Source organism: Oncorhynchus keta, chromosome 21, assembly GCF_023373465.1.
Source record: "Oncorhynchus keta strain PuntledgeMale-10-30-2019 chromosome 21, Oket_V2, whole genome shotgun sequence".
Taxonomy (NCBI): Eukaryota; Metazoa; Chordata; class Actinopteri; order Salmoniformes; family Salmonidae; genus Oncorhynchus; species Oncorhynchus keta.
Window position 1 is genome coordinate 13,771,247 of NC_068441.1, and position 27,978 is coordinate 13,799,224.

General features: G+C 41.2%; 1 protein-coding gene across 1 annotated transcript; it reads right to left on the bottom strand.

Moving 5' to 3' along the window:
* Positions 1-27,865, bottom strand: LOC118400161 (monocarboxylate transporter 2-like). The gene is made up of 5 exons (XM_035796714.2): positions 27,617-27,865; positions 13,025-13,245; positions 8,752-8,895; positions 4,526-5,368; positions 1-1,191 (listed from the first exon to the last, which is right to left on the bottom strand). Exons 2-5 carry the CDS (start codon positions 13,239-13,241, stop codon positions 923-925), a joined length of 1,473 nt encoding a protein of 490 aa, XP_035652607.1. The 5' UTR covers positions 13,242-13,245; positions 27,617-27,865; the 3' UTR covers positions 1-922.
* Positions 27,866-27,978: the final 113 nt, after the last annotated feature.

The window sequence follows — 27,978 nt, forward strand, 5'->3', positions numbered from 1 at the left end:
TAAGAATGACGGCATTTATTGCTGAGTATTCTACCCAATCATATTAACTTTGGATACAGTCCTTCAAATACAGTCCTTCCAGTTAGCATCTTAAAACAATAAATCCATCTTTAAAAGAAAACAAACAGTTTATGCAAATCTACAGCCTAGACATGAATTACATTGTCATCGTAAACGTCATTACAGCTGAATCCGTGTTCATTACATTCATTCTGTGATCTGTTTGGGAACATTTTAAAGCAGACACTTCTTTTGGTCATATAAGTGAAAAATGGATCCTGAAAAAGACGCATAACATGACATCATAATGTCAGTAACAGTGCATTCCTCATCCACCCATTGTAACATCAATACAGGCAGAAGAGTAAAATGTTCATGACTACCACAAGGCTGAAATATTACATCCTCGTCATGGATGTGACAAACCTCTCAACTGCAAATGTTTGTTCACAGTTTCATCATTGATATCAAGTATGTATTTAATGGTCATAATTCACAGAGTAACACTCGATGTAACTTTACATTGATTTATTAGGCATTTTTTATGTTTCTAATGAATTATTAGAGCCTGGAGTTGTCCCTGACCACGAGAAACTGGATACTAGCTGGGACTGCTCAGGGGGGGGTGGCACACCTGGCTGCTCAAATAAATAACGTTCCCGGAAAGGATTACACTGCTATTTGATCTCATACAGCCAGAAGTATTTCTCTCCAAACAGCCTTTGTCAGCATGGGGAAACAGCTCCAGGAGTGTACTCCACCAAGGTTAGTAGTAGAGTTAACACATTAACAGGAACCAACATAAACAGAATCAAATAGGATGTGTGTGCGTGGGTGGAGGGGATATGAGATAGGCCTATACATTGATGTACTGAAATCAATATAGTGTGCTTGTATACACTGTTGTGATGGATAGCATGTTTCAGTCTCCCTGGGTGTCTTGTTCCTTCGTAGACTCAGGCTCTTCTGCTCTTTCCTCTGAGGAAGCCTCTCCCCTCTCACACAGCCACATACCCTGCTCCTGGTTCCCACAGCCCTCCTTCGCCTCTCCCTCCTCCTGCCTCCTCTCCCGCTCCAGCATCCTGTAGTTGTAGATATTCATAACAAAGAGGAAGAGTCCTGCGAACACCATCACCGCTCCACACATGAGGTACAGGTACTTGTAGTCACCAAAGGTGTCCACCAAGGCTCCTGCAGGGGAGCAGAAATGATACGGAAGGTTAAACAAAGTCTCTGTTCCCTTTTTCCGATCAAAAGTTCACTTATAGAAAGTATAGTTCGACAAGATCGCCACAAAAATCCCCCCTGCTTATAGTATCTTTCCATCAACAGGTTGGGTTTAGGGAAGCCTTTCCCCATCTCGCTCCACGAGGTGAATCAGGAGGTGTAACATGGGTATGGTTTAATGTGCTTTTCAAACTCTGTTCTGTAGAGAAGAAGATAGGACGATCCTATTGGAGACATGCAGGAAATAACATGGAGCCATTACACCTGGCCACGCTCCACACTGCTCTCTGGGAAGGCAATTTTGTCTGCTGCACAAGAACGAATCAGGAGTGTGGCCATGCCCATTCTGAAAACGATCAAAAACTAGCCCGCTTCAGAGGGAAAAAAAGTGACAAATGTAGTTTATATCAGATTGGAACCATAAGCTTTTTGAGCCTCCATCCTCCCCTGGATCGTTCTGCAGTCCTCCCCATCTCACTCAGCCTCCACGGTGTGTATCTAATTATCTGTCTGTCCACCCCTCTGCCTGTGTATACTGTATAACACTCTGCAGGGTTATGCATGTCAGATGTTTGTCGGATCTGCTAAATTGATTAACGAAGGTGAAGATCATCTGTGACAACGGTGTACTATCCCAAGCTGTACTATCCCAAGCTGTACTATCCCAAGCTGTACTATCCCAAGCTGTACTATCCCAAGCTGTACTATCCCAAGCGGTACTATCCCAAGCTGTACTATCCCAAGCTGTACTATCCCAAGCTGTACTATCCCAAGCGGTACTATCCCAAGCTGTACTATCCCAAGCTGTACTATCCCAAGCTGTACTATCCCAAGCTGTACTCTCCCAAGACGTACTATCCCAAGCTGTACTATCCCAAGCTGTACTATCCCAAGCTGTACTATCCCAAGCTGTACTATCCCAAGCTGTACTATCCCAAGCTGTACTATCCCAAGCTGTACTATCCCAAGCTGTACTATCCCAAGCTGTACTATCCCAAGCTGTACTATCCCAAGCTGTACTATCCCAAGCTGTACTATCCCAAGCGGTACTATCCCAAGCTGTACTATCCCAAGCTGTACTCTCCCAAGATGTACTATCCAAACTATTGTATGGGGAGTTTATGGTCATTGACTAATTCAATCACAGTGAATACATTTATAAAGTTTTTACAGCTGAGCACCACAACATGATTTACACCCATAAACGTTTTATGCATCTAATCTAACTTCCATGTGTTTGTACAAGGAGACATTGCCTTTGATTGCCCTCTGCATTTCAAACTTTTCTAAGAGTATTTACCTGTAATGGACTAATGTCTGGCAAACTCAGTTACTAATGGTCAATTACCGAGTCTGAAATAATCACCAATCAACAACACTAAACACCCACTATACATAAACACAAAGTTAGGTTGTTAAATGGAGGGGCAGTTTTCAGGTTAGGTAAACCAATTAAAAGACTGTTCTTAATGAGTCAATTTTCAATGAAGCTGATATGGACGGGGCCATTCATTTATCTCTCTCTCTCATGTGTGTGTGTGTGTGGGGGGGTCACTTTGCCCATGGTTCAGTATAAAGGGAGGGGATGGGTCACTTTGCCCATGGTCCAGTATAAATCAGCATCAGGGCCATGGTCTGATTGAGGGTGTTCTGTCCTGTGGGCATATGCAGATAACCGTCACCCTAATTAAGGCAGCCCTTGATTGGCTGAACGGTAATTAAGTCCATCTGGCTTAGTCACCTCTTTTCTAAATGCATATTCATGGCTTCCAAGTTACGGGAGTCTGATGAGTGAAGTGAGGTCTGAACTGAGATTCCATTAAACACGAAAGCAAAAGGATAATTACACCAATTACATCACTTCCTCCTAATTAGGCTGACCCCCAGGTTAGGGTAGAGGCACGGCGCAGCACAACGAGGCTGGCCGTAACGAGGAGACTTGTAATGGGAAACGTAAAGACTCTCTGGAGAAGAATGCTCAACGTGCAGAGAGATGCATTTGCCTCCATTAAATGAGCACCTCAGAACGGGGTCGCTCAATACAACCAGGAGGGCTATACATTTACACCTCCTTACAACTCTGCAGATGAGAGAGAAGCATAGGAATGACTACAAAAGCATCCTACCTACCTGACAGACAAGACCATAGGATCTCTATGGACTAGGCAGAACACCAGTTTGGGCTGAGCAGAGAATGGTAACATTATTAGTTCTCCTCTGTGATAAATTACATCAAAGTTGACTGTCGAAGATTACGTTTTGAAAAGTTGTGCTATCCCTGGCAATTTCAGGGAAATATGGTCCTGTCAGAATAATCTTACACAATGATGCCTAATCAGTAGTAAGCTATTATGTGGAAATGCCTCCTCTGAAACCTTAGAACCAGAGAGAGATCTATGACATTGTTTTAATAGTAAAGTCTAATAGATTGTGCTTGCTAATTAGGATTTGGGGTTAGAGTCAATCACTTACAGTGTATCTTTAATCTTCCATGAACGTATCGTCAGCTAATCAAATTAAGTTGGGAACACTGCAATGGTCAAATGTTTCTGTAACGCCAATAACTAACTCTCCAAGCTTTTGTTTGCAGCCAGTGATAGTAGAGGTCTAATGGCCTTATACTCTAGGCCGAGGGGACCTGGGAAAGAGAGAAGGGAAAATAGACAGCGAAAGAGTCGCAGAGAGACCGTCATTACCCTTACGGCTTCTTAGCTCCGAAAAATGTTCCATAATTTGTGTGGAGGATGAATCCTCTAGCGGGCGTGCCCTGAAAGCCGGAGCGGCCCAGCTTATTTACAGCAGTAAATAACCGTGACCAATTACTGCTTTTCTCTAGGAGGGCCGTGCGCTCCAGGCCGCCCTGCTCACCGATGATAATCCAATTCTACTGGAATGTCTTACAATAATGACACCCTGGAAAGAAGTTGGGCTCCACTCCACCACCATACAGGCCGTGACAGAGGAGCAGAGTGAGAAAGAGAGCAACAACCGACTAGCTGCTTTTTCGGCTTCAAATAAATTCTTCTTTTTTTTTTTACCTAACGTCTTCTAAAGTAGGACTCCTCCTTCTCTCAAGTGCATGTGTAATACTGGGATAGTACTGAATGCCATGTACTGAACGACGATGGAGAGGTGATCTTAGAAGAACTGGAGGGAGAGTGGTGACTCGAGTAAAATAGTGCTTGTCCTTTTGTCAATAGGTTCTGTTGGCTAAAGCCGTTAGCTATCTATGAGCTGTATGTGTATTGACTCTGGAGAAGGAGGGGGACTGTGGGCTGTGTTCAGTGTGTAGGCTTACCTCCTATAGGTGGTCCCAGGAGCACGGGGCCGCACTCTATGATGGTGGCCAGTCCCACTGCACTGGAGAACCGCTGAGGCCCCACCAGGTCCATGAGTGTCTCAAACAGCAGGGCACACACCATGCCAAACGCTATACCAAAGAACACTGAGTAGGCCGCCAGCCCCCAGTACCCACTGGCCAAGGGGCACAACAGGTGGCACATACCATTATAAATGATGGCAAAGCTGAAGAAGTACTGGATCCTGGGCCTGATCCACTTAGTGTTAGCTATCAGCCCAGTCCCCGGCCTGGCAAACATGTCCACGAAGCCCATGATGGAGAGGAGGAAGGCGGAGGAGTACTCATCAAAGCCATGGCTCCGGGCGTACGGGGCCAGGAACACTACAGGGGCGAAGAAACCGAAGAACATCATTGTGTTCCCTACGATGTAGATCAGAAAGCCCCTGTGCTTGAAGAGCGAGAGGTCCAGAAACTTGTTGAAGTTTTCCATACAGCCTTTCTCAAGCTGTGTGTTGTGTCCATTCACCTGGGCCTCAGACCGGTCCGTGGGAGGTTTCTTAGGGAATCCGTTTGTCTGCGTGAGTTGGCCTCCAGTTGGCTTTGGACAAATGGGCCTCATGAGAGAGCCGGCAACACAGCAGTTGAGCAGCAGAGCTCCCAGGATGAAGAAACTGCCCCTCCAGCCAAAGTGGTTAAACAGGAACTGGTTGATAGGTGCTAATGTACAGAGGAAGACTGGACTTCCTGCCATGGCCAGCCCATTGGCTAATGGCCTCTTGACCTGGAAGTACTTCCCAATGATTGTGAGGGACGGCTGGAGGTTAAAGGAGAGTCCAAACCCTGCAGGAAATACAAGAGAGGAGAGTAGTTACGTTCACATGTCACATTTTCAGAGGATACAATTTAAAACGACTGGTACTACAGGATTAAATGAAGACCATTCTACTTTGTGCACATTAAGGTTCCATCTCATTTCACATTGCCAACTAAAATCTCATTTGAGGAAGCTGGAACATTTTCAGATTTTTTTTCTACATTTTAATGGCAAATTAGAGACTCCAGGTAATTCATTCACTACCACCTCCTTTCCCCAAAATCCAATTTAGTAACATTTCAGCCTGTAAATGAGCATTTTATTCTCTAAATGAGTCTCCACTTTAAGATGAAGAGCTCCAGGTAGCAACCTCGACTGAACCATTCCATCATTCTAACGACTGCTAAATGTCTGCTGCTCACAATCCCCCACTGAACAATGCCCACTGAGCTACACAAATTCCAAAGCCTAGTTTTAGTTCACAGATATAAATAGTTCTCAGTATGCATTCTTCCTTGATTGAAAAGTACATGCTAACACAAGACTTAATGCAAGGTAGATATCCCAGCTCCACAGGGGATTTTGATTCGTTTTCATCTTCATTGTTTTAAGAGTTTTGGTCAACAATTATCTCTGTCTCAACTTGATTGAACTGGGATGCTCTTTAAAGCACAATGATTAGAAATAAATACTCCTTGTATGTGTTATTTGTCTCTGAGAGGGAGGACATCTCTTCCACTTAACTAGTTGTTGCATACAGAAATAATATATAATTGACATAAGTATTCACACCCCTGAGTCAAAACATGTTAGAATCACCATTGACAGCAATTACAGCTGTGAGTGCTTCTGTGTAAGAGCTTTGCACACCTGGATTGAACAATATTTGCACATTATTATTGTTTTTAATCTTTAAGCTCTGTCAAGTTGGTTGCTGATCATTGCTAGACAGACATCTTCCAGTCTCGCCATAGATTTTTAAGCAGATTTAAGTCAAAACTGTAACTAGGCCATTCAAGAACATTCAATAGGGATATGTTATATATGAATGCTTCCGCTCAGTGTTTGAGATCAATTGACACCCTTCATGATGGAGCATTGAGATATATTTTAAAACTGCAAAACCCCTTATACACCACTGCACCTTATATACCAGGGTTGGCTGGCATTCTTTAGTCACTCATATGCCCAGTCACTGGTATACTTGTATTTACAAAACCATTTTGGGTTTATTACCATTTTCTTTGGGCATTTTTATTCTTCAGAAATGTGGTGGGTACTCTCTTCGTTCGCAAGACTTTATCCTGCTAACTGTTCCAAATGTCCAAACTGAATTTGGTAAAAGAGCTTTTATGTACTCTGCACCATCGGCTTGGAACTCCTTACAAAATACTTCTAAACTTGACCTGTCAATGTTTTTAATTTGCTGTTTTATGATTTCGTTACACTTCTGTGATTTCTATGGTTTTTACTAAATTATGTGTAGTTTTTCACATTGTCAGTCTGTAATGGGGTAATGACTTGGTGCTGCCTATCTTGGCCCGGACGCTCTTCAAAAGGAGATTTCAAATCTCAATGAGCCCTTCCTGGTTAAATTTAGGTAAAACAATATATAATAATAATAATCTGGGTAAGCAACTCCAGTGTAAATTTGATCTTGTGTTTTAAGTTATTGTCCTGCTGAAAGGTGAGTGTCTCCCAGTGTCTGTTGGAAAGCAGACTGAACCAGGATTTCCTCTTGCCAGTGTTAAGCTCTATTTCCTTTTTTTTGTATCCTAAAAAAACACCCTAGTCCTTGCTGATGACAAGCATACCCATAACATGATGTAGCCACCACAATTCTTGAAAATATGAAGAGTGGTACTCAGTGAAGTGTTGGATTTGCCCCAAACACAGCACTTTGTATTCTGGGCAAAAAGTTCATTTCTTTGCTACATTTTTTGTAGTTTTACTCTAGTGCCTTATTGCAAACAGGAAGGATGTTTTGGAACATTTGTATTCTGTGCAGGCTTCCTTCTGTTCACTGTCATTTAGTTTAGTATTCTTGAGTAACTACAGTGTTGTTGATCCTTCCTCAGTTTTCTCCTATCACAGCCATTAAACTCTGTAACCGTTTTAAAGTCATCATTGGCCTCATGGTGAAATCCCTGAGAGGTTTCGTTCCTCTCCGGCAACTGATTTAGAAAGGACGCCTGTATCTTTGTAGTGACTGGGTGTATTGATTTACCATCCAAAGTGTAATGAATAACGTCACTTTGTATGTGTGGGGTACAGAGATGAGGTAGTCATTCAAAAATAATGTTAAACACTATTATTGCACACAGTCAATGAGTCAATGCAACTTATTTTGTGACTTGTTCAGCAAATGTTTACTCCTGAACTTATTTAGGCTGACCATAACAAAGGGGTTGAATACTTATTGACTCAAGACATTTCAGGTTTGAATTTTTGTCATTTGTAAACATTTATAAAAACATAATTCCACTTTAACATTATGGGGTATTGTGTGTACGCCAGTGACACAAAATCTCAATTTATAATAATTAAAATTCAGGCTGCAACACAACAAAATTTTGAAAATGTCAATAGGGTGTAAATACATTCTGAAGGCACTGTACGTGTATGTGAGAGAGGGATGTGTGTCTTAGTGTGTCTCAGTGGGCCAGGGCAAAGAGGAGAGGATAGAACACAACACAAATCCCTCCTCCCTCTATTAATCCTCCAGGCCTGCAGCTCAGTGGCTGGTTAATGAGTCTCGCTGGGTGGCGTTTGGCAGCCACTGCCATGTGGGGGCCTGGACGGTAGCCTGTGGGAGAGAACAGGGAGCCCTGGTAAACAGTGCTCTCCTGGAACCAGAATGGCACCATTCTAATTACACCTGCGCTGCCCCCCCCCCTCCCCACTCCAGTGCACCGGACACAACCCAGAGGCTGAGACTCCCCGGCCTGAACCCAGACAGACAGCACGCCAGCCCAGCCAGGGAGACCAGGGCCACCCAGAGAGGATGTGTAGCCCCATAGGAGCACCGCCAGGGCTGGTTGAGGGCTGGGGGAGGGCTGGTCTATCGGCAGGGTAAACAAATTTAAGCCCGTGTCGAGACTGGTTCATTTACACAACACATCGTCCCAGATGTCTTTCCTGAACCCTTATATCTAACGTTGTGTTTTAGGTATAATTAATCAACTACATTATCTTCAATAGGACCACAATTTGAATTATTTAGGTTCACACATTTAGAGCATAAAGTAAACTTTTGGATTAGGCCTACAGAAATAATTATCAAAGTTGTCAACTTTCCTTCAGTTAAAAACAACAGATTTTTGTTACTGTTGAGTATGATTTGGCGCACACATAAACATAAAATCACAAAACAAGCCACGTCAATCGAATGTATGAAATGAGTGGGTACCTCCAATGATTCCTACGCATATGTACAAATGCGTAATGGTATTGCCGAAAGAAGCAGTTACCATAGCAACGCCACACATCACTCCACCAGCTATGACCACAGGCCGGCTTCCATAGCGATTCACCAGAATACTGCTGATAGGTCCTGCAAAGGAAAAGAGTAAGAGAGTAGAGAGGAGAAGGGGAGAGAAAGTGTCAGTCTTAGGTTCATGGATAGGCAGTTGACACCCGACCGGTAGATCTCTACCAAAACCTAACCCTTCATCCCTATTCATTACCTCTAATGCACTGCCGGTCAAATATCCATACATGGGAACTCATGTTTAAAAGGGCTTGAAGAGGTAACTGATGTTCTAAATAGTTATCTTATCTACATAAGCAAAGCAAGCCAGTGACTTATGAGCATTTCTCCTGACAATGTTCCCGCAAAAACAGCTAATGTGAGTGATCAATCAGTAATTAAAGAGCCTTCTATATTTCGGTCTCTCTTTATCCTTCATTCATAACCCTGCCACAGAGAACACGTAGAACAGTCCTTTAGCATCACACAACGCTAAATCATTCCCCGCAATTCATTAAATAAAATAAAAGGAGGGAGCATCAATCAAGAAAATATGTAGGCTGCCACGATTATTGAAATCTCAACATGCTGCCTTTCTAGTCAGTGCTAGAATGACAATCTGCAAGGAGGGTGGGTGATAATTGAAAATTCCTAGTAAAAAAATAAGCGGATTAGTTTGGCAGACAGCGGCTATTTCAATCGCAAGTTTACGACTGATGATTAATCTGGATAAAATAATGGTGTTATTTTTACCACTCTGAATCCATTCTCCAAAATTGATTACATGTGTTAAAAAAACACATTTTAAATAATTGTTGTTTACTTACATAGCTCGTGATTTATGCAAAAAACAACAACTAAAATGTCATTAAAAAAAAAATCAGATCTCTAGTATACGGAAAGTATTGAGAACCATTGACTTTTTCCACATTTTGTTACGTTACAGCCTTATTCTAAAATGTATTCAATCGTTTTCCCCCTCATCAATCTACAAACAATACCCAATAATGACAAAGCAAAACAATAAGACCATTTTTAAATTCATTACAAATTTTAAAAAACTTAAATATAACATTTACATAAGTATTCAGACCATTTACTCAGTACTTTGTTGAAGCACCTTTGGCAGCGATTACAGCATCGAGTCTTCTTGGGTATGACGCTACAAGCTTGGCACACCTGTATTTGGGGATTTTCTCCCATTCTTCTCTGCAGATCTTCTCAAGCTCTTTCAGGTTGTATGGGAATGTCACTGCACAGCTATTTTCAGGTCTCTCCAGAGATGTTCGATCCGGTTGAAGTCCGGGCTCTGGCAGGCCACTCAAGGACATTCAGAGACTTGTCCTGAAGTCAGTCCTGCATTGTCTTGGCTGTGTGCCTATGGTCATTGTCCTTTTGGAAGGTGAACCTTCACCCCAGTCTAAGGTCCTGAGCGCTCTGGAGCAGGTATTCATCAAGGATCTCTCTTGCTCCGTTCATCTTTCCCTCGATCCTGACTAGTCTCCCAGTCCCAGCCGCAGAAAAAACATCCCCACAGCCTGATGCTGCCACCACCATGCTTCACTGTAAGGATGGTGCCAGGTTTCCTCCAGACGTGACGCTTGGCGTTCAAGCCAAATTCAGACCAGATAATCTTGTTTCTCATGGTGAGAGTCCTTTAGGTGCATTTTGGTAAACTCCAAGCGGGCTGTCATATGCCTTTTATAGAGGAGGGGCTTCAGTCTGGCCACTCTACAATAAAGGCCGGATTCGTCGAGTGTTGCAGAGATGGTTGTCCTTCTGGAAGGTTCTCCCATCTCCACAGAGGTTCTCTAACAGAACTCTGGACCTCTGTTAGAGTGACCATCGGGTTCTTGGTCAGCTCTCTGATCAAGGCCCTTCTCCCCTGATTGCTCAATTTGGCCGGGCGGACAGCTCTAGGAAGTCTTGGTGGTTCAAAACTTCTTTCATTTAAGAATGATGGAGGCCACTGTTCTTGGGGACCTCATATGCTGCAGAAATGTTTTGGTACCCTTCCCCATATCTGTGCCTCTACACAATCCTATCTCAGAGCTCTACAGACAATTCCTTCGACCTCATGGCCTGGTTTTTGTTCTGACATGTACTGTCAATGGTGGGCACTTATATAAAACAGGTGTGTGCCTTTTCATATCATGACCAATCAATTGAATTTACCACATTTGTAGAAACATCTCAGGGATGATCAATGGAAACAGGATGCACCTGAGCTCAATTTCGAGTGCCATAGCAAATGGTCTGAATACTTCTGTAAATAAGGTATATTTTTTATTTTTAATAAATTTGCAAAAACTTCTAAAAACCTATTTTAGCTTTGTCATTATAGGGTATTGTGTGGAGATTGATGAGGGACATTTAGTTTTAAATCCATTTTAGAACAAGGCTGTAACGTAACAAAATGTGGGAAAGGACAAGGGGACTGAATACTTTCTGAATTCACTGTATATTCTGACAATGACCTTGACGTAATACTTCCTGTAAAAGCAGCTGTACGCTACACAGGTTCAAAGAATAAATCAAATTCTCATTTTATTTCCCTTCATTTTTTAATCAAACCCTGCTTCTCATCCCGTCCCACAGGTCCAGCGGAAGTATACCATATCAGGTCTTATTTCCCTCTTTTCATTGTTGAAAAATGCTATGTTTAGTAGTGGCAGCATAGATATTTAAAAAATACACTTGTGCATGTACAAATCTACAACATACCCGCAATAATTTCTGGATGATAAAAAAAAAAGACATGTAATCTGAGCAGTGCCCTAGCTAGAACAGATTCATCCAGCCTAGCAAACCCCAGTGAGGATAGGGACTAGTGGTATGTATTGCATAGATCACATCCTCCCAGTTCCTGTGTTACTTTGGGGTTGCATCCCAGACATCACAATTTTCTCTCCCATTATAACTTTATCACTCTGGCTCCCTAAGTCATAGGTCCCCTGAAATGCTGTCACGTTTGTCCCATAGGGACTTGGTGCGAGGCCCAAATGTGCTGAACCCATGACTGATATATTTTCCCTGTCTTTTTTCAACTGGGTGACATTGCAAAAGCTGAGCCAAGGACAATATGATAAAGCCATGTGCCTCTGCCACTGAGAACAGGAATATTTCACAGGATTCTCTGTGCTGGTGACTGCAGGTGAGTCAGGCTCCCTGTCATCTTTTAACCTTGCAGCCACTGATTGATTTATCTCAAACTTCAATTGGATCATTCTATTATAATATCTCAGTGTCATCTAATGAGTCATGTAAGGTGCCTAATCGTTAATAAATTCAGGCCCAGGCGTTGAGTAACAACAGGGATTTCTAAGACGGTAGTTTTTTCTTATTGTGACATGGAACACTCGTGTTGGTCATTCATCACACCAGGTCCCATCAAGGCTTGCGGCACAGACTGACAATTGTGAATATAAATGCTCATGCAAACAGAGCAAGGGTAAACAAAACAAAAAAACAGCATTTTCAACTGACAGACAGTCTATATATGTGTGCCCTGGATCAACACTCATGTTGGCCAACTGAACATGCCCCAGGGTGAATCCCCTGCCGCCTCACGTCCCCATTCATAAGTGAAAGAGTGGCTTTGTTTAAATACACAAATTTGTGTCAGGTGTAAAAATCACATGACTAACCTATGCCAAACCCTTCCATATAAAGCCTAACACTAGATGCAGCCACTGGTCAACGAGTTTCTTTAATTCAATATATTTACGGGTTTCCAAAATGAGAGGTTGCTTTGTGAAAGCTCATTAGAGTTAAGTAAGACAGCAAGCTTCTTATTCTCTGCTTACTCTATCAGCATGATAAAGTCGGTTGCAATTGCTTGGCTTTCATCTCAAATAGCCTACTACTGTATTTTCTTCAACTAGTAGACTTACTAAATAAACTACAAACATCTATGTATTATTCAGGGATAATAGCATCTAATTTTAGAGAAGAGTCTGATGACTGTACAAAGACTTCACTTCTTAGGCTGTCATAGTCATTTGAACACAGTAGTACTCATTCTTCTTGATTAGTTCCAGCTATTACACTCAGCGGTCACATGCAAGATACAGGCCTACAATTTGGGGAGGAAAAAAAACAAGCAACGGCAAAGCTCCATACAAGACATGCATCCGTTAATACAATCTGTGCATTGTGGTCCTCATGTGACTTGATGCTGGCTCAGAGCTTGATTTCATGAATGCCTACTCACCACCGGCATACATGGCTGCCAGCATAATGGAGGAGATCCATGCTATCTGGCTGTAGGAGGCACCGAAGATCAGCTGGATGTCTTTGAAGAAGACTGTGAGGGCTTTGGGGAAGGCATACGAGAAGCCAATGGAGATGAAGGCCCCAAACACCACGACCCAGCCCCAGCCCCCGTCTGGTGGGATGTACCCCAGAGGAGATTCTGGTGCAGGGGACATGTTTCTGTCGATAGAAAAGAGGATGATGATGAAGTTCACAATCCGGATCAAAGTGTTTCATGACAGCAAAAACATGATCTTGAATATACCTTTTTTTAAGTACACGCACAAATCACTACAGAGAAAAACAGTCAAATCATCACTTTATTTCCCCAAACCATAATTGTTTGACCCAGGTATTGTCTCTGTTTGATATTTACACATATTTAAAGTGCCAAGTTACTGCTGTCACAGAGAGGAGCATACAGGCCTAACCTCTTTTGTGATTTGATTAGTTTCAAGTCAGTCGAGATTTCTACTTAATGCTGTTGAGTGTATGGGCAGTTTTCCTGTTACGTCATTAACTGAGACCTCCAAGAGCTATTTATAACCTGTCAGAAATGTCCAGTTGATCAACATATAAGCTAGGTAGGTAAGTTAGGCTAACATATTGAACGCTTGTAGACTAGTTATCATGGCCTGATTACGTGCCTTGAGGCCTCAACCCCCAGGGAGCCCCCACTGACTTTTTTGAGATACTTAGCTATCATATAAACACATAAGACAGGTCATGAACTGCAGAAAATGTATTTAAAAAAGTCAAAAGGTTCTCTATGCCCCATGGCAAAATGTGTAGAATTGCAAGAAATTAGCTTTAAAAAAATGTATCTGCCAAGAGGGGTGTGAACAGTTTGGGGTTTCATGGGTTGTGAGGTAGTGGTTTGTTCCTACGCCATTAAATGGCAAATCCACCTGGACTTTTGCAACCTAGGGCATTTGTGTGACCGGACCTTCCCAAATAGTATTTGAGTAGCCATGGGCTATACCTTAAAACCTTTGATGCATAGGCTCATGCTACACATATTTTTTACTCCTGGTTCCAAATGAAAATGTTGTATAGGAATTGTACATTTTTTCAGATTTTTCACGTTAAAATATATGCCATACAAAAACAATTTATTTCAAAGTTTAACAAACCATACAACTCTATGCTAAATGAACACTTTTCACAATTTAGACTGACCATTTTACAAAAACACATTTACGCGAAGAACAGATGCAACGTTTAGTAACTGAATTTCTGTCAAATCTCCCTCCGTTTTTTATGTGACCATGGTTTCAAAAAAACAATTGAAAATCTGCTCAGAATTAAGATTCAAATATGTCTGCAGAAAGAATGGGATGTCAGCTATTATAATGACACCTTGGGTTTAAAAAATCTATTTTGGTTATGAACTACAGTAAGTGAAGTAAATTTATACCCAGGAACAGAACTGCAATAATGGCATGTCATCATTAGTCCCTGATCTGTGCTACACAGAAATGCATAATGATGGTTATAAAAAAAGAATACATTTAATTTGTATAGCGCTACTGAATATATAAAGTACTGTGCTGAACCGTACTCAAAATCTTTTAACTTTACTGTACTCTCCCAATTTGTGAAACATAGCATCTATGATTGGTTCAGAATTGGTCGGGGGGGAGGGTAGAGACAGCGAGAGACAGAGAGAATGTTCTCCAGACTGTTTTCACACTTGTGTTGACCACCAGATGACTGAAAGAGAAAGAAAACAGTTACGAGCTGAACAAAACAGTATGCCAGTGGAAGGGTAGAATGTAGCAATGGTGGTTTGTGTGACCAGTGTTCGGGGTAATGCGTTACAGTAATAATATCACTTTTTGCGGTGACGAGTAATATAACGGAGCTACTGCTATATTGAGTAATAATATTACAGCTACTGATCAAAGAAATATGCTGATACTTTTGTCTTCATTCCCTTCCAATTACAGTTGCAATTACAAAAAATATTGGGGATTATTATTCCCTCTGTTGGCAAAATATTTAAAAATCCTCCACCCTAATTGTTTTTTGTCCTATCACAAGGTTTTTGTTCACACACACACACACACACACACACACACACACACACACACACACACAACTATAAACTGCTTTAGTTAGGGAGATAAAAATATTTGAGATGCTTCTGCAATTCGACTTTCCCAGCGTGGAAGTACTCGTTGACCAGTGGCTGCATCTTGCTGCCTAGTGTTAGACTTTATACAGAAGGGTTCACTTCCTTGGCGGGAAAACAACTGTGGTGAACCTGGTGAGTATTACATTTTCAGCATTATATGTCGGTGATGTGAGAAAGCATAACATGTCCACCCTGTTAAGCAAAAACACAAAAAGGTGTTTATTGAATTACATAATTTCAAAATATATTTGTCAAACAATGCAAATTCCTTTTCAAGTGACAGCCATTATCCTAGCTTCATCACGATCACTTGGAGCTAATTTTAGCTCAAAATGTCCACCCTATTATAGTAAACCCTGTTATCCATGTACACGTAACAGGGTGGACATACATACACTCAATAGGGTGGATAAATGGATATCTTGCAGTAGTGTGTTGTAAAATATGTGTTTTTGTTCAGAAATTGTATTACATAATTACAGTATATTTAGCATGTATAGTATTTTAAGAATAATTAAATATCAATTGAATCAGGTCTTTCTGAAGGAATGGCACCTCCTTTTAGTGCAGCTGAAAGACAGCGGCAATACAGAGAATGATGTAATGCTGACCCAGAAAGAAGGAGATAGTATTTAGAGAAATGGAGGAGACAGGGAAGAAGAAGACAATAGCTGAACTCAGTGACAGTGTGCAGAAAGGAAGAAATGGAGAGATTCCAAAAGGATACTCAGAGCCAGGGCCAAGGCTAGTGCGATACTGCAGTCCCAAACACCCCCCTCAACTCCTGAAAATCAGCCTGGGCCTTCAAGGTTAGAATATGCTTAAAATAAGGAATTTAAGATTCTTAGTTGCCAAACTTTTACTAACTCTAACCATAATCCCTAACCACAACCCATAACCCTAATCCCGATCTACTAAGAAATCCTTACCTTTATCTCTGACTCTACCTCTATAATCCTAACCATTCATTTAATGTGTTTTAGGCAACTCCAGCAAGTGGAACGCATTAGTAGAAAGAAAAGAAAAACACACAGTAGACTCCAAAAAGAGATTTTACAATCAGAAGTGGCAAAGGAGAGGAGAAAATGAAAAATTCAGGAAGAGGTACGCAAGGACTAGGGGAGAACAGGCATCTGTATCGCCTCGTTCAACAGTCAAAGCATTGCTGAGACATCAGAATGTGACATAACGTATCAAGAGGGCTCTTCTCTTTCACACATCTCTCATTAAAGATGTCAAAACAAAATACAGAAATGCAAGGAAACAGAAGAACAAGCAAAACATTACAAAAGTGACCTCAGTGAATATACTGAAGAAGTATTAACTTCAGAAGTATGCCCAGACAGTGTTGTGCTTTTCAAATAGAAGCGCGAAGTTGGAAGGGGACCTTTGCTCTTTTTTGACGAGGAAGGAAAGGAAGCAGAACAGAAAAAGAAATCAAAAGTTAAGGATTTCTTCCTCCGTGATGATGCAAACAAACCACCACACGACCACCACAATGAAAAATCTGCACATGAAATTCCAGTCTGAGGAACTAGGTCAGTTGTCCTATACCTCCTTCTGCCGCCTCAGGCCATTTTGGGTTGTTACGCCCAATGACACTGATTGTGAAACTTGTCAGTGCAAAACCCATGAGAATTTACAGTTTATGGCAAATTCTCTTCACAGCCTTGGCCTTCAGTCCACCAAAAACCTTGAGGACATGGTCGACTCAAGTATGTGTGACCCGAAATCGAAGCTATGTGCTTTTGGTGAATGTAAGGATTGCTTCCTCACCACTCATCCAACTCTGAAACCACCTGGGAATGTAGAAGTTCCTCTGACAATGGACCTCTTCAAAAAGATGAAGAGAAGTGCTCAATGCTAACCGTGAAGAGGGAGGTCACAATAAGAGAAAAAGAACTGATCAGTCAGTTATAGGCTCGCTAATTTGATTTGAGGAGATGGGAGAGGCGGAACTTGCAGTGCATCAAGCATCACAAATAGAACCAAGTTCGAACAGTGTGGGTGCAATAATTTAATTTTATTTTAATCACCTTTATGTAACCAGGTAAGCCAGTTGAGAACATGTTCTCAATTACAACTGCGACCTGGCAAAGCAAAGCAGTGCGACACAAACAGCACAGATTTACACATAAACAAACGTACAGTAAATAACACAAAAGAAAAATCTATGTACAGTGTGTGCAAATGTAGAAGATTGGGGAGGTACGGCAATAAATAGGCCATGGAGGTGAAATAATTACAATTTAGCATTAACACTGGAGTGATAGATGTGCAGATGATGATGTAGAAGTAGAAATACTGGGGTGAAAAGGAGCAAGAGGATAAATAACAATATGGGGATGAGGTAGTTGGGTGGACGATTTACAGATTGGCCGTGTACAGGTACAGTAATCAGTACGCTGCTCCGACAGCTGATGCTTAAAGTTAGAGAGGGAGATATAAGACTCCAGCTTCAGTGATTTTTGCAATCCGTTCCAGTCATTGGCAGCAGAGAACTGGAAGGATAGGTGGCCAAAGGAAGTGTTGGCTTTGGGGATGACCAGTGCAATATACCTGCTGGAGAGCATGCTACGGGTGGGTGTTGCTATGGTGACCATTGAGCTGAAATAAGGCGGTGCTTTACCTAGCATAGACTTACAAATGACCTGGAGCCAGTGGGTTTGGCAACGAATATGTAGTGAGGGCAAGCCAACGAGAGCATACAGGTAGCAGTGGTGGATAGAATATGGGGCTTTGGTGACAAAACGGATGGCACCTTGATAGACTACAGTCAGTTTGCTGAGTAGAGTGTTGGAGGCAATTTTGTAAATGACATCACCGAAGTCAAGGATCAGTAGGATTTTTAGTTTCACGAGGGTATGTTTGGCATCATGAGTGAAGGAGGCTTTGTTGCGAAATGGGAAGCCAATTCTAGATTCAATTTTGGATTGGAGATGCTTAATGTGAGTCTGGAAAGAGAGTTTACAGACTAACTAGACATCTAGGTATTTGTAGATATCCACATACAGTTGAAGTCGGAAGTTTACATACACTGAGGTTGGAGTCATTAAAACTCATTTTTCAACCACTCCACACATTTCTTGTTAGGACATCTACCTTGTGCATGACACAAGTCATTTTTCCAACAATTGTTTACAGGCAGATTATTTCAATTATAATTCACTGTATCACAATTCCAGTTGGTCAGAAGTTTACATACAATAAGTTGACTGTGCATTTAAACATGGAAAATTCCAGAAAATTATGTCATGGCTTTAGAAGCTTCTGATAGGCTAATTGACATCATTTGAGTCGAATAGAGGTGTATCTGTGGATGTATTTCAAGGCCTACCTTCAAACTCAGTGACACTTTGCTTGACATCATGGGAAAAGTGAAAGAAATCAGCCAAGACCTCGGAAAATAAATTGTAGACCTCCACAAGTGTGGTTCATCCTTGGGAGCAATTTCCAAATGTCTGAAGGTACCACGCAAGTATAAATATCATGGGATCAAGCAGCCATCATATTGCCCAGGAAAGGGACGTAGTCTCCTAGAGATGAACGTACTTTGGTGCGAAAAGTGCAAATCAATCCCAGAACAACAGCAAAGAAACTTGTGAAGATGCTGGAAGATACAGGTACAAAAGTATCTATATCCACAGTAAAACGAGTCCTATACCAACATAACGTGAAAGGCCGCTCAGCAAGGAAGCAGCCACTATTCAAAAACCACCATAACAAAGCCAGACTACGGTTTGCAACTGTACATGGGGACAAAGATCATACTTTTTGGAGAAATATCCTCTGGTCTGATGAAACAAAAATAGAATTGTTTGGCCATAATGACCATCGTTATGTCTGGAGAAAAAAAGGGGGAGGATTGCAAGCCTAAGAACACCATCCAAACCGTAAAGCACGTGGGTGTGGCAGCATCATGTTGTGGGGGTGCTGTGCTACAGGAGGGACTGGTGCACTTCACAAAATAGATAGCATCATGAGGCAGGACAATTATGTGGATATATTGAAGCAACATCTCAAGACAGTCAGGAAGTTAAAGTTTGGTCGCAAATGGGTCTTCCAAATGGACAATGACCCCAAGCATACTTCCAAAGTTGTGGCAAAATGGCTTAAGAACAACAAAGTCATGGTATATAACCTTGTGAAGTCTTACAGAAAACGTTTGACATCTGTCATTGCCAACAAAGGGTATATAACAAAGTATTGAGATAAACTTTTGTTATTGACCAAATACTTATTTTCCACCATAATTTGCAAATAAATTCATTAAAAATCCTACAATGTGATTTTCTTGATTTTTTTTCGCATTTTGTGTCATAGTTGAAGTGTACCTATGATGAAATTTACAGGCCTCTCTCGTCTTTTTATGTGGGAGAACTTGCACAATTGGTGGCTGACTAAATACTTTTTTGCCCCACTGTATGTCCCATAAACATCACAAATGGTCATTTTATTTGATTAATTCCGTCGATATATATCCAAAATGTCAATTTATTTGGCACGTTTGATCCAGAAAATACCAGTTCCAACTTGCACAATGTGACTACAAAATATCTCAAAAGTTACCTGTAAACTTTGCCAAAACATTTCAAACTACTTTTGTAATACAGGGTATTTTTTTATGTAAATAATCAATCAAATTGAAGACGGGATGATCTGTGTTCAAAACAGGAGGAACATAAACTGTAGCTAGCTTTCTGGTCAAGTGCCTCTATCTAACAGTACACTTAAAGTGACCCTCATTCAAGATGGCCGAACTTCTTCATTACACAAAGGATAAACCTAAAACAATTTCTATAGACTGTTGACATCCAGTGGAAGCGATAGGAAGTGCAAGAAGGTCCCTTAGAAATGAAAACCCATTGAAAAAGGGAAAAATCTGAATGGTTTGTCCTCTGGGTTTCACCTGCTAACTAAGTTCTGTTATACTCACAGACATGATTCAAACAGTTTTAGAACCTTCAGAATGTTTTCAATCCAACTATATTAATAATATGCATATCTTATCTTCTGGGGATGAGTAGCAGGCAGTTGAATTTGGGCATGAATTTCATCCGGATGTGAAAATACTGCCCCCTGTCACCAAGAAGTTAACTTGGCTTTCGAAGATCTTAGAAAGGCAGGGCAGGATGGATATAGGTCTATAACAGTTTGGGTCTAGAGTGTCTCCCCCTTTCAAGAGGGGGATGACCGTGGTAGCTTTCCAATCTTTAGGGATCTCAGATGATACGAAAGAAAGGTTGAATAAGGCTAGTAATAGGGGTTGCAACAATTGCAGCGGATAAATTTAGAAAGAGAGGGTCCAGATTGTCTAGCCCAGAATATGATTGGCTTGGGCAAGTTGCTGCATGGGGTGCTGAGATGTTGGCCGGGGTAGGGGTAGCCAGGTGGAAAGCATGGCCAGCCGTAGAAAAATGTTTATTAAAATGATCTATTATCGTAGATTTATCGATGGTGACAATGGTTCCTATCCTCAGCGCAGTGGGCAGCTGGGAGGAGGTGCTCTTATTCTCCATTGACTTTACAGTGTCCCAAAACTTTTGGGAATTAGTGCTACAGGATGCACAGTTCTGTTGTAAAAAGCTAGCCTTAGCTTTCCTAACTGACTGAGTTTATTGGTTCCAGACTCCCTGAAAAGTTGCATATTGCGGTGGCTATTCGATGCTAATGCAGAACGTTGAATGTTTTTGTGCTGGTCAAGGGCAGTCAAGTCTGGGGTGAAACAAGGGCTATATCTGTTCTTAGTTCTACATGTTTTGAATGGGGCATGCTTATTTAAGATGGTGAGGAAAGCATGTTTAAAGAGCAACCAGGCATCCTCTACTGACTGAATGAGGTCAATATCCTTCAAGGATACCCGGGCCAGGTCAATTAGAAAGGCCTGCTCGCTGAAGTGTTTTAGGGAGTGTTTGACAGTGATGAGGGGTGGTCTTTTGACGCACGCAGGCAATGAGGCAATGATCGCTGAGATCCTGGTTGAAGACAGCAGAGGTGTATTTAGAGGGCAAGTTGCTCAGGATGATATCTTTGAGGGTGCCCATGGTTACGGATTGAGGGATGTATCTGGTTGGTTCGTTGATAATTTCTGTGAGATTGAGGGCATCTATCTTAGATTGTATAGCTGCATACCTTTGTTCTCAATTTCCGCCTGAAGACATACCCAAATCTAACTGCCTGTAGCTCAGCCCCAGAGGCAAGGATATGCATATTCTTGGTATCATTTGAATGGAAACATTTTGAAGTTTGTGGAAATGTTAATTGAATGTAGAATATAACACAGTAGATCTGGTGGAAGAAAAGAGAAAGAAAGCATACGTTTTCTGTTTTTTATTGTTGTAGTATCATCTTTCACATGTACTAGAATAGCCACACAGTCAGATAGGATGCTGGAGATAATTTTGATGGATAACACAAGAAGGCAACTGTAGGTGTGCAAAGTTTCAGACTGATAACTTTAGGAATGGGTGAGCTACATGACATTTAGCATGAAGTCACCCAGGTGTCCCACTCAAGTTGCCCAAATGGCCGAATTGGTGAAATGACCTATAACTATATACAGCAGTGCAAATAACTACATACAACATATCAAAAAGCAATTCTAACACACACACACACACACACAAAAAATGTTTTAAAAAATATTAGAAAAAAAAAAACATTTTAAAACAGTACACCCCCCTTGGAAGTCCTCGTCATAATATTTTGCTGCCTGTGCCATGTCACATAGCATTCTCTTTCTGATGTAAAACAGAAGCAAACTGAAAAGTGGTGCATTTCATGTGACACAGAACACAACGAGGCCTCCATGCTGTGCCCTTTTGGCCCTGAGGCACAGTCATGCCTGCAGTAATGAACTGTGGCATATGAACACCACTGGGGGCACAGGTAGAGCGGGCAGCTTGGCACCGGGGGCTCCCAGTCGGAGGCGCTATCACTGTGAAAGAAAACATTTAAAAAATATTTGTATTGTATGAGCCTTTTATCATCACATAAAATAAACAGATATGTATTGTATAGAGCAGAGGGAACAGTCACGAAGGTGTTCCATTAAACTCTGGCCATTGTTGTATATATATATATATATATATATATACATACATACATACATACATACACACACACAAACAAACTACACATTTCATTGAAAAAAAAGGTATTTTTTATTTTATTTTTTATATATGATATATATATATATATATATCATAAAACGGCATTAGCACTTACCTGTCCAGAGGTACGTCCTGTCCTTGCAGAAACAGCTCCTCAGTTCATTTGAATCATAACACTCCAAGATTCCTCAAACAAAAAATCTGTCTCACTTTCACTTTCACTTTAGAGTTTGACTTTGCTTTACATGATTTATTCACCATGATATCTTCAATGAAATCGTTGAAACTACAACTTTCCGAAATACAGCTGCGCGTAAAAAGCTTTACAGCAACTCCTCTGATCGTCAAGGCGAGAATGGAGTTCCCTGCGCATACGATTACAAACAAGGAATTGTGGTCTAACCCCAAACCATTACATACTGGCGTTTACCTCAGCTCATTGGCTATCTACCCAGCTAGATTTCAAGAAGATCAGTGGTCATTGGGCAGAAATATAGTCAATCAATGAAGCTTCGCTAAAATTATTGGTGCGCAAGTTAGTAATTTATCGTTGTCTTCAAATCAGCTCACTTCGGTCAATACTACCCGCAAAATAAACAATGACGTTTGGCTGTGTTGCAAACATCCAGAGGAATGCACTGAAACCTACCATGACTAGATAAACGATTGTTTACAGGGGGGGAATCACGCCGAATGCTCCGTAAAAAATTGATAGAGATGGAATTCACGGCACAAACGGTTTACAAAATGTTTCGATTTAGGCTATAAAAATGGATTTTATCAAAGAAAACGGCACTTCATTTGATCAATGGGACACTCAGGGAGAGAAATAAGAGCAAGATATCAGAATGTAAGTCATCATTTTACCTTCAGATGTGAATGTGTAAAAACTGTCATGGCGGAAAATGTTTTTGTTCTTGATTGCTCTTCTCAAACAAAAGCATGGGATTTGTTCTCTGTAATAGCTATTTTAAATTGGAAAATGTAGTTTGATTACCAAGATTCTAATCTTTTGAAGGGCGTAAGACACTCGCATTTTCAAGAATGTTTAATGTTACGAAGTTGTATTTTTAGTTGTCACTCTGAAATTTCCCCTGATGTTGGTCCCTGTCCCACCTCTCAACAGCCAGTGAAACTGCAGGGCGCCAAATTCAAAACAACAGAAATCCCATAATAATTCCTCAAAGATAGAAGTATTTTACACCATTTATAGATAAACATCTTGTTAATCCAACCACAGTGTCCGATTTCAAAAACGCTTTTCGGCGAAAGCACAACATATCATTATGTTAGGTCAGCAACTAGTCACAGAAAGCATTCAGCCATTTTCCAACCAAAGAGAGGAGTCACAAGAAGCAGAAATACAGATAAAATGAATCACTAACCTTTGATGATCTTCATCAGATGACACTCATAGGACTTCATGTTACTCAATACATGTATGTTTGGTTCGGTAAAGTTCATATTTATATCCAAATATCTGAGTTTACATTGGCACGTTACGTTCAGTAGTTCCAAAAACATCCAGTGACTTTGCAGAGAGCCACATAATTTTACAGAAATACTCATCATTAACATTGATAAAAGATACAAGTGTTATGCATGGAATTTTAGATCCACTTCTCCTTAATGCAACCGCTGTGTCAGATTTCAAAGAAACTTTCCAGAAAAAGCACACCATGCTATAATCTGAGTAGAGCGCTTAGAGCCCATTCATATATCCGCCATGTTGTGGAGTCACCATTAGTCAGAATAGCATTATAAATATTAACTTACCTTTGATGATCTTCATCAGAATGCACTCCCAGGAATCCCAGTTGCACAAAAATGTTTGTTTTGTTCGATAATCTCCATCATTTATGTCAAAATAGCTCATTTTGTTAGCGAGTTCAGTCCAGTAATCCACATTCATAAAGTGCATTCACTAGTTTGAGACGAAAAGTCAAAAAAGCTGTTACAGTTAGTAGAAACACGTCAAACGATGTATAGAATCAATCTTTAGGATGTTTTTTACATAAATCTTCAATAATGTTCCAACCGGACAATTCCTTTGTCTGCAGAAATGAAGTGGAAGGTAGCTAGCTACCTTTCACCTGAGCGTGTGAGACTGAGCCTGTGGCACTCTGCCAGACCACTCACTGAAAGAGCTCTTATGAGCCCCTCCTTTAGATTAGAAGCATCAAACTAGTTTCTAAAGACTGTTGACATCTAGTGGAAACCGTAGGAAGTGCAAAATGACCAATATCCCACTGTGTATTCGATAGGGGTTAAAAAAAACTTCAAACCTCAGATGTCCCACTTCCTGGTAGGATTTTGTTCTGTTATACTCACAGACACCATTCAAACACTTTTAGAAACGTCAGTGTTTTCTATCCAAATCGACTAATAATATGCATATTCTAGCTTTTATGGCTGAGTAGCAGGCAGCTTAATTTGGGCACGCTTTCATCCAAAATTTCTAATACTGCCCTCTACCCCAAAGATGTTTAGCATGTCCCAGTCAGTTTAGGTCACCTAATATTATGAAATCTGAACATAAATGGGGGCAATCAATTCACATATGGGATCCAGGGCACAGCAGGGGCAGAAGGGGGTCTATAACAAGCGGCAACGGTGAGACTTGTTTCTGGAAAGGTGGATTTTTAAAAGTAGAAACTCAATATTTTGGGGCACAGACCTGGATAGTATGACAGAACTATGTAGGCTCTCTCTGCAGTAGATTGCAACTCCGCCCCCTTTGGCAGTTCTATCTTGTCGGAAAATGTTGTAGTTAGGGATGGAAATTTCAGGATTTTTGGTGGCCTTCCTAAGCCAGGATTCAGACATGGCTAGGCCATCCAGGTTGACGGTGTGTGCTAAAGCAGTGAACAAAACAAACTTAGGGAGGAAGCTTCTAATGTTAAAATGCAACCAATGAAACTAAGGCTTTTACGGTTACAGAAGTCAACAAATGAGAGCGCCTGGAGAATGGGAATGGAGCTAGAGGCTGCAGGGCCTAGGTTAACCTCTACATCACCAGAGGAACAGAGAAGGAGTAGGATAAGGGTACGGCTAAAGGCTATAAGAACTGATTGTCTAGTGCGTTCGGAACAGAGAGTAAAAAGAGCAGATTTCTGGGCGCGGAAGAATAGATTCAAGGCATAATGTACAGACAAGGGTATGGTAGGATGTGAATACAGTGGAGGTAAACCTAGGCATTGAGTGACAATGAGAGAGGTTGTCTCTAGAGGCACCATTTAAGCCAGGTGAGGTCACCGCATGTGTTGGGGGTGGAACAATAGGGCTAGCTAAGGCAGGGCTGGAGGCTCTACAGTGAAATAAGACAATAATCACTAACCAAAATAGCAATAGATAAGGAAGATTGACATTAAGGAGAGACATGTGTAGCCGAGTGATCATAGGGTCCAGTGAGTAGCTAGGCGAGCTTGAGGCACGGCGATTGAGACAGCTAGCGTGCCGTGGCTAGCAAATGGGCCTTCGATGGACGTCGCAATGGAAGAGCCTATTGAAACCCCCTGGGATGGTTATGTAGGCAGACCAGTCGTGATGGATCGGCGGGGCCCCATGTCGGCAGTAAAACGGCCCAGGTATTGGCAAAATAGGTACTGTAGCCCAATAATTGGATGATGGACCTCTTCTGCTAGCCGGGAGACGAGTCTAGCTCCAGGCTAACTGGTGCTTGCTTAGGGACAGAGACGTTAGCCAGGAGTAGCCACTCGGATAGCTGCTAGCTAGCTGCAATGGTCCGTTGTAAAGTTTCAGAGCTTGCAGTAAGAATCTGAAGATGTGGTAGAGAAAAAGCAGTCCGATATGCTCTGGGTTGATATCACGGTGTGCACACTGGCAGAAATTGACCGGGCTGAGGCTGGCTGATGTCAGAAGTTAACGGTGATGACCGCTAACAGTGGCTGACTACTAGCTAGTTAGCTGGCTAGCTGCTTATTGGGGTTCTGGTGCTAAAGTGTAAAACATTGCATATCCATACCACATTGGGTGAGGCGGGAGAGTATGTTCAGTCCGTAGATGGAAATTGTAAAAAATATGTACGAAGAAAAATATATACATGGGACAGGACAAGACAAACAGACGTTCGACAGCTACGCCGTCTTGGAATCAGAGTAACATGTGTACATTTATTTTGCAAGGCTTGCGCACGCAGTCAGCATGTGAGATCCCTTTTACTTATTCCTAACATTTAGGATAGAAAATTGTTGGACAATGTATATATATATATATGCCGTAAATTCTCAAAAATATAGACTAAGCTTTCATTTGAAACCACATTTAACATGCTCTATGAACTTCACGTTGGTGCTCATGGGTCCTTATATATGGAAATGTCCATTAGTAGACTTTCAATATATGCTATTGTTGTAGATGGTGTAATTCCAATTGATTTGTTTATTTACTCTGCTTTTTAGACTCATACTCATAGGTTGCATGTTATGTTGCTGTGTCAATCATCTCAACCTGGTCTCAAAGCATTTTGTATTATTCTGTACGTACATCAGTGATTCTCCATTTAGTATATGTTTCATAAGGCATGTACACGTTTGTAGATGTCCATCAGTCATTTAATATGATATGTTACGAATTACAATTGGTACAATATGTCACAAATTAGCAAAAAAAAGTATGTTACGAATTCTAACTACGTGAACTTTAGCTAGTTTGCTAACGTTAGCTAAGATAGGGTTTAGGGTTAGATTTAGGACTTGAGTTCAAGGGTGAAGTTTAGGGATAAGGATTGGCTAACATAGTAAGTAGTTGAACATGTGCTAATTAGCTCAAATTGTCCGGGATGAGAATCGAAGTCACAACCTTTAGGTTGCTAAACGTTTGCCCTATACACCCACACCAACCAACCATCGTTTGTTTTTGCCTTAAGTAACCATACCAAGCGCACTAATTTGAGTGCCTGAGATTTACGTGTACTATGTTATGTCTCGTTTGAGACCAGGCTGATCATTGCTAAGTTTAGTTAAGTAATTCAAACTAGCCGTTGTACGAGTTGCATCAAGACTACCTGATGAGACGCACAGAAGAACGTAAAGAATACGTTTTAGCTGTTGGCTTGTGAAGGTGCATCATCTCTCCAGATCCTACATATGGAGTCAATTTAAAAATCCAAAGAACGTGTTTTCATTTTAAGGAGCTAGCATAATGACCATTTGCGATACACCCAACAAATTCAGGAAGCCTCGAATTTTGTTGGTACACGTGGATATCCGACTCGGAGTGCACACATACAAGTTGAAACGTTTAACATATTGGGTGCGAGACATAAATAAAACAATCTTACCTTGACCACGAAAATACAAAGCCCAGCACTTGAACTCCGAGGACAACCCTGAAAGTTTCTGAAACAAATCGATAGTACTTTTCAGAAGCTTTTAGACACGTGTCACCTCATTTCCCCCTGGTGGTTCATTGAATGAATTCGAACAGTCTTCTACTCCCAAAAGGCTATGAATTTGATTTACTAGGCAATCGATTCTGGTCGTTATTTATATTTTATGCAACCCGACATTGGTCCCATCTTTCACTACCCAGGTCACAAGAATGTCCTTACTCAGTGACGTCATGTCAACTTGCTAGCTATATTTGTTACAAATGTTGTAACTTTATCTATTGAAAAGGTACCAAATTGTTTTGTATTCATCA